General features: G+C 40.5%; 1 protein-coding gene across 1 annotated transcript; it reads right to left on the bottom strand.

The window, feature by feature from the left end:
* Positions 1 to 283: 283 nt before the first annotated feature.
* LOC132841840 (nuclear valosin-containing protein-like) lies at positions 284 to 7,982 on the bottom strand. The gene is made up of 7 exons (XM_060864408.1): positions 6,791 to 7,982; positions 4,635 to 4,734; positions 4,446 to 4,552; positions 4,262 to 4,338; positions 3,827 to 3,903; positions 994 to 1,091; positions 284 to 388 (listed from the first exon to the last, which is right to left on the bottom strand). Exons 2-7 carry the CDS (start codon positions 4,690 to 4,692, stop codon positions 341 to 343), a joined length of 465 nt encoding a protein of 154 aa, XP_060720391.1. The 5' UTR covers positions 4,693 to 4,734; positions 6,791 to 7,982; the 3' UTR covers positions 284 to 340.
* Positions 7,983 to 7,990: the final 8 nt, after the last annotated feature.

A 7,990-nucleotide genomic window follows, 5' to 3' on the forward strand; every position in this document is an offset into this window, starting at 1 on the left:
GTGACTACAGGGACGATTCTGCTGGAGAAATGATTTCCTGTATCAGTATTAGAGTCCGTGCTGGAAAAGACTTTCAGTCATTGAAATCTCTGTGTGGGTTGATAACATATGGCCATGTTTAATTTCATTCCTGCTTTGTTGTTATGGTTTGCTGCATTTGTGTGAATTTATTAAACCAGATTAAAAAATGTCCTTCATGTCATTAAATAATTTAGGAGATAAATGATGACTGAGGTTTTTCAGTGTGTGTATTTACAGACACACAGACACACTTCCAAGCTCGTGAACTCCAAAAAATGTTTATTTTAACAGGAAAAAGCAACACTCTCCGTCCGCTCGGCTACTGCCCGGTGAGAGATTCACGCAGATTCTCGTACATGAGCCGGTCCTGTATGGAAAAAGCAAAACAGAATCAAATACTTCAATTTCTGGCTTCTTCTGTATTTGAAAGCCACATAATAATTCTAGACAATAACTGACGCCTCAGTGACATCAAATGCCCAGAGGGTGAGACTGATTATTATTTGCTTTTCTAACAGAGGAATGAGAAATGATGCAATGCCTGCAAAGATCATTTGCTGCACAAAATCCAAGTAGCACAGACCTGTTTATTTCTGCAACCACAAACCAGGAGCCAGAGCTGACTTTGCTCCACCAATGCAAACAGTGTATAAATAGCAGCTACGTTTAAAAAAAAAAAAATCTCACTATACGACACTCATCTGGCGACGGAAGAGTGGGTTTTGAAGCTAATAGAGCTCTTAGGGGAATCATTAGCTCTTCTGACTTGATGCTGGGTTACAGAAATGCACTTGTTTTGGATAAACACGTCTAGCAGACTAAACTGCAGACACTATAAAAGCTGCTCAAGGTATGGACTGTTTCCTCGCTCACTTTTCTTGACTTATTTATCCGGGAGAATAAACAGTGTATTTTCAGACATCTACATAACAGTATTATTGTCTCCGGCACTCTTGCGTTTAGTGCACTCACCTTTTTGGAGACGGACGGCCGCAGCTTCTTAAAAGCCTCCTCAAAATCCTGCCGGCTGACTCTAATGTCTTTAACAGACTCGGAGGAGAATGTGTGCCCTGTGTCAAAGGAACAATGGCAAAAAGTGGACCACATGGACCCGATTAACGCATTTACATTCAAGTGTGACCATTTGTAAATACAAAGGAATTATTGGCATTTCTGTGCACAAAAAATAGATTGGAAATGTAACATTTAAATAGCACCACATGCAAAAGGCTCCAAAGACGGGGTGGTCAGAGCAGATTCCATTAAATTCAATTAAAATTCACTTTAATTTCAATTTATCTATATAACGCTTTTAACAATAGACATTGTCTCAAAGCAGCAGCTTTACAGAAGAATAGAAGCAGAATAAAAAAGGTAAAGTTTAAAATTAAGTTACTATTTATATATAACATCGACCCCTAATGAGCAAGCCTGAGGTGAAGGTGGTGAGGAAAACCTCCCTGAGATAATATGAGGAAGAAACCTTGAGAGGAACCAGACATCATCATTTGGGTGACACTGGAGAGAAAATAATGTAAATGTAAATAATGTCCTTTCTACAACAGTTTGTAGTTGAGTGAATTGTGCAACCAAGAGCTCCTGAGGACCTAATTTCTGAGTTCATTACAGACTTAACACTAGTTTCTTCCTGCTAAAGTCTTCACATGTTCACTGATAAAGTCCTGAGCGCAAAGCTGATCCACGCAACTAACTTATGTTTGGGCAACAAGACACAAATGTACTATAATGTACTACATCTCAAAGGCATTTTTATGATATACAATCTTGCATATAAACGAGTGCAGGCGGGTTGGAGTGGATGGAGAAAAGTGTCAGGAGTGTTGTGTGTGACAGAAGAGTGTCAGCAAGAATCAAAGGAAAGGTGTACAAGACAGTAGACCAGCTCTGCTGTATGGGTTAGAGACTGTAGCAGTGAGGAAAAGACATGAGGCAAAGATGGAGGTAACAGAGATGAGGATGTTGAGGTTCTCTTCAGGAGTGACGAGGAAGGACATGATTAGGAACGAGCACATCAGTGGGACAGCTCAGGTTGGCTGTTTTGGGGACAAGGTCACAGAGACTAGATTGAGATGGTTTGGACATGTACAGAGGAGGGAGATGGTTACATTGGTACAAGGATGTTGGAGATGGAGCTGCCAGGTAAGAGGTCAAGAGGAAGGCAAAAAAGACATGTGGTAGCCTAGTTGTTAAGGTGTTGGGCTACCAATCGGAAGGTTGTGACTTCAATCCCAGGTCCACCAAGCTGCCACTGTTGGGCCCCTGAACAAGGCCCTTAACCCTCAATTGCTCAGTTTTACAAAAGTGAGATAATGTAAGTCACTCTGGATAAGGGCGTCTGCCAAATGCTGTAAATGTATTTCAATACTATGAAGCTCAGCATTACAGTAAGCAATAACATTTTATACACCGACAGGCTGTTTGTGTGTGTTCCGTGATGATACAGGATTGTTTCATATTGAAAACAATGTTAAGAATGATTATCACATCATTACACACACACACTTCACAAGAGAAAGAGGAGAAGCTGAAAGTCAGTGGTATGGGGAAGAGAATACAGGCATGCACTGTGCTCACCGTCTCTGGATACAGAGACTAAATCACACTTAAAAATGTGACTGACGATTGATGAGGCATTTTCTGTTTATCATTAACTGATTTAAAAAAGCAAATAATACAAATAGGAATAACTAGTGTGTTAGGGACTTTCTTCAGTTCAGTGCAAATGTTTCCTTTTTTACTGACAGACATTTGGGACTGAGATGAAAAGATGAACATGAGACGACAGACCAGAATTTCACCTTTAATATCCTGCTATCTACATCGTTATGTGTTAAACAGCTTAGAACATGAGACCTTTGTTTCAACACACCCATTTTTTAAGCCATGAAGAATATTGCAGCATGTGACAGGTGTTTCTTGCTGAGGTCCATTCAGAATGCCTGTTAATAGCTCTGAATGTCTACTACAGAATTGAGCCCTGGGTTTAAACCAACATGAAGACCAGAGAGCTGTCTGTGGAGGCTGAGAAAAGAAACCTCAAGCTGGCCAAGGAAAACAACAGCAGTTGATGACAACCCTTGGGAGAGACATGAAGAAAAACCCAAAAACAACAGGCAGTGACAACAGAAACTCCCACAGGTCAGAGGTGAAAGCATCAAAATCAACCGTTCAAAGACGTTTACTCATCAGTAGGAAGGATCACAAGGCCAGGTTAGAATTGACAAACAATTAAATTGCTGTGAGGGCAGTGTGTAGCTTGGTGTTGAAGCTGTTGAATGACTGATTAAACTGGTTGAGACTGTAAATCCCAGCACTGCCACGCAGTTACTGCTGGGCCCTTAAAGAAGACCCTTAACCCTCAACTGCTCGGCTGTACAAATGAGACAAACACAAGTCACTCTAGATAAGGTTGCCTGCCAAATGCTGTAATTTAGCCAGAAAAGTTCTGAATGCGGTTACTGTAAGCAAGGGATATGTGACCAAATGCTTATCTTAAGGCTATTCCATTTAAAATACTCCTGCACACCTAAGAACTGGGTGGTTGCCCCCAAAGGTGCCATGCTTTAAATCATTTAATACAATGTACCAGATGTAGATATCAGAAACTAAAACTGGGATCTATTGTTGAAATAATACAACTCTAAATCCATAGGAGCAAGAAGACATCTAGAAAAGTTTAATAATTAGTAAATAAATAAAATAAATAACCGTTTGTTGGAGCTGTTCCTTATTTTTACTTAATGAATGTGGCAACCGTAAATGTGTGGCATGCTGGTGTGTTTACCTGCATGTGGTATATGGAGATGGGCATTTAATGCCTCAACCGAAGCCGCTCTCACCAGTGCTGACAAGTCTGCCCCACTAGAGAGAGATTGAGAGAGAGAGAAAGAGAGAGAGAGAGAGAGAGAGAGAGAGAGAGAGAGAGAGAAAGAGAGAGAGAGAGAAAGAGAGAGAGAGAGAGAGAGGCTTTAATAAGATAAACTTAATAACTCCACTGAAACTAACATCACATCTGCAAATTCCAGTCAATCTCAATAAAACAAAGTCATCACCCTTAGCAAAAAACTGAATAGCGACAATAAAAACATCTAGCATGCAAATAAAGTTCTTTGCATACAAAAGCATGAAATGTTTTACATTCAAAAGTAATATATAATAAACTACCTATTTTGTTCTATCACACATTTAGCTTTATTCTTTACTGTTGTCTAATACTCACGTGAAACCGTCGCAGCGCTGGTCATGTGCAATTTCCCTCAAGCTCACATCCAAGTCCAGGCGAGGTTTAGTTCCTCCCTGTGACAATTCCATGGATTATTAACAATTTACTTTCAATTCAGTTCCTGTTACTGGTCTATACAATCAGATTAATACAGCTATCGTGTTAAAACAAATAAATTCACCTTGGTAATAGCGAGCAATATTGCGTGCCTGTCTTCTGCTGGAGGGAAACCGACATACAACACTTTGTCCAAGCGGCCCGGTCGAATGACTTCTGGATCTATGATATCTGACCCAGATCAAATAAAGTCATCAGATAAATGTTAGAAAAGACATAAACATGCATGAAATGCTTTGCTGGCTCTTTTTACCTGGCCGGTTGGTGGCAGCCATGATAAAAACTTGGCGACGCTTCTTCAACCCATCCATCTCGGTCAGCAACTGGTTTACCACACGTACACTGGCTCCTGACTGAACACACAAACCAAACACAATCTGCTGTTCACATCAGCTGTGGCATTTTCAATCACTCAGTACATGTATTTAATTCTATCAACAGAAGTGAAGATTATACTGTAAATGTGAGCTATACAGTAATGTAGGAAAGATTTCCATAAGAACACATGAAGAACGTTTCTTATTAAGTTAAAGAAGACACAAAGAATGTGTCTAGCTAGCTACTCATCAACCCTGTGTAAAAAAAATAGTTTTATCACCTCAAAAGTTGCTTCATATTGTGTGTGTACCTGGCACAGTGCCTGACCAATCAGGGTTAATCCTATCCTGCTTCCTCAACTTAAACAGCTCCCATTGTTTTAACCCTCGTCTGAGCCGAAAGACACTGAAGACTGTTAGACTAAGACATGATGTGAAATAAACCTTTATTGATGCACTGTTTGATAGCTGAGAGAAGGTATTTAAGCAAGGGCATTGCTGGGTCAGCTCAGGCAAATGCTGTGGGCTGACGTGAATATCTGGACATTTGCACGTGGCTGAATGCAGATGTAAACACTGCAACATACCAGCCACAGTCACTCACTTCTTGCCACTTCTCCCTCTCCCATTTTCTTCATATTTTCTCCCCAAACGGGTCACCTACCAATCCCCACCCACCTGCCAGCTCTCCCCTATCACACAACAGCTACCAGCTGGGAAAGACTGGATGTTAACACATGCTTCCTCGAGACACATGAAGCCAGCAAACCGCTGAACATCTTTGCTGCTTATTCTCAGTCACTGGACAGTGTAACAGATGGAGGAAAGAATGAACTGCCCTCTTCCACTTCCACAAGCTCACAGGCAGCCACTTTTGTCTGTTGTTGCTGTTATTGACAGGAGAGAGAACGTATGGCCACAAATGGCTGTGATAACACATACTGTCCCCTCCAAAAGTATCGGAACACAAAGGTCCGTTCTTTTGTTTCTCAAATACACTATTAGGGATTTGGATTTTAGGGACAAGATGAATTTAAGACCATAAAACATTTCTACATTAATTTCCTAATTTTTATATCTAAATGTGTTTAAATTAAAACATGGCACCTTTGGGTGAGCAAAAGTAAATGACCTATTAAAGAAAGTAACACTTAATATTTGTGTTTTTTCCCAATGGCAATAATTGCATCAAGCCAGCAAGATGTTTCAGGGGGTCTCTACTTTCAGTCTCCTCTTCAGGATGTGAAATGATGACCAACAGGTTAAAATCCACACAATTCACTGTAAACTGACAGACAATGTTTCTGTAAGATTTCTGAATTCATTCTACTGCAATCGATAATGATTAATAATCATTAATTACCAGCAGCAGCCATGTGAGCTCAAGCCATGACACTTGACTGATGAGATGTTCTTTTGGATCATGAGCAAACCCTTTTTCTCTCCATACTTTACATCAGTTTGTAGAGGCTCTGTATTTCTTTGTGAATTCCAATCTGGTCTTCTGATTCTTATTACTGATGTGTGCTGTGGTCTTTATATTTCTGCTCTTTAAGTCTTTATAGAACGGTGGATTATGATATTGTAAGTTGTTAGTGACATCATTGTTGTTTCTGGGTTTTACTTTACAATCTCGCACAATGTGTCTAATCATCTCCTCTTGTTTGATTTCCAACCTGTTGTATTGGTTATGCCCAAAGCTTGTGCAATGGCTGTTTTTCTTCAAAATGCCTTGGTCTTCTACCTTGACAGCTTGTCGTGGTCTTCATGGTGCCGTATCCTTTTTAACAACAAATGCAGTCTTCACAATCAAAACCCAGAGCTCATCCCGAGAGTGGACTTTTAGAGATATTACAGAGATAAACAATCAACCTAACAGGACACACCCAGGCAATGGATGGGTTCAACAAACGGTGCATTGTTCTAAGTTGTTTGATGTATTTAGAGATAAATATAAGGAAATGCAAAACCAAGCTCTATTCTTCAGAGACTAAAACACTACTTCTAATATTAACCTACATGTATAAAAGCAGTTCTCTTAAACCTGATAAATCTTTCACACCAAATAGTGAGAGTTATATTGCGTAATTACCTCATGGCCAGAACGTCTGGGGCAAAGGGCATCAATCTCGTCAAAAAAGATGACACAGGGGGCAGCGTTTTGTGCTCTCTGGAACACCTGGCGAACTGCCCGTTCACTTTCACCAACATACTGCAGAAGAATTTGATTCAAGAAAAATTAAGAAACTGTACAATTTTATTTATACATAACGCCTGACACGAGGAAATAAAACGATAAAAATATGTATCGCGATAGACACGTAATCGATAGCGATACAAAATGTGCTCGATAAAACGTTAGTGAACAAAGTGCAGAGAAAGTCCATGGTTGAGGAAAGAGAGGAGAGGAAATTATCTGTAGCTGAATCCAAGAGTAGTGAGGAAAAAGACTCAGGATCAGGAAGAGAAACAAAAATGTGCCAGAAGCTACAGAGGAAGGGGAGACAGAGTGGAAGTTGTGGCAGGTAAGAGCGAGGGGGCAGTTTTAGGTAGGATAGTTTTAGGTAGGTAGTGATGGTGAAGGATAGAAGGTGATGATCGGTGAGGTGTAGTGGGGTAGCAGTCATGTCTGTAGCTGGGGGAAGACGGGTGAAATCCAGGTCCAGGACACTGCTTCCTTTGTGTGTGGGGATGTAGCTGTTGAGTGTAAGGACAAAGGAGTCCAGAAGAGTTAGGGGGGAAATGTGTCCATTTCTTCCAGGAAGTCTCCTAGGGGACCAGGAGGGCAGTAGACAACAATGATAACAAGGTTGATTGGAGAGGTGACTCAAATGGCATGGAATTCAAAAGAGGAGATGGTTAAATGAGACAAGAGGAGAAGTGTAAAACACCATCTCCTTGACAATAACCACCACCCCTGCTTATTTTTTGTGGTGAGTGAGAGAAAGCATAGGCAGAGGATAAAGCAGCTGATGTAGCAGTGTTCTGTGGAGATATCCAGGTCTCTGTTAGCACGAGAAAATCAAAGGAGTAATGGGAAGCTAAAGCAAAGATGAAATCAGTTTTATTTACTGGCAATTCCAGAGCCCACCTACCACCACTGTTTGAGACTCACACAAGAGGAGGGTAGATAAAGTTATTTGAAATGTGACTTCTGCACTGTAGACAAGAGCATCTGCGACAGTAAGAGTTGAATACAGAGATGGGTTTGAGGAACATTTTTTACCAGAAGACAATATATTCAAATAAAGAGAGTTAAAGCACTCATCTAACATTACCTGAGCTTATAGCT

This window comes from Tachysurus vachellii, chromosome 2 (assembly GCF_030014155.1).
Source record: "Tachysurus vachellii isolate PV-2020 chromosome 2, HZAU_Pvac_v1, whole genome shotgun sequence".
Classification (NCBI taxonomy): domain Eukaryota; kingdom Metazoa; phylum Chordata; class Actinopteri; order Siluriformes; family Bagridae; genus Tachysurus; species Tachysurus vachellii.

Excerpts from the sequence above, each read along its gene's own strand:
- LOC132841840 (XM_060864408.1), bottom strand. The coding sequence starts at position 4,692 with ATGGATGGGTTGAAGAAGCGTCGCCAAGTTTTTATCATGGCTGCCACC. Across the intron at positions 4,339-4,445 it reads TATTGCTCGCTATTACCAAG|GGAGGAACTAAACCTCGCCT; the intron begins GTGAATTTATTT and ends GAATTGTCACAG. Across the intron at positions 3,904-4,261 it reads CAGCGCTGCGACGGTTTCAC|TGGGGCAGACTTGTCAGCAC; the intron begins GTGAGTATTAGA and ends ATCTCTCTCTAG.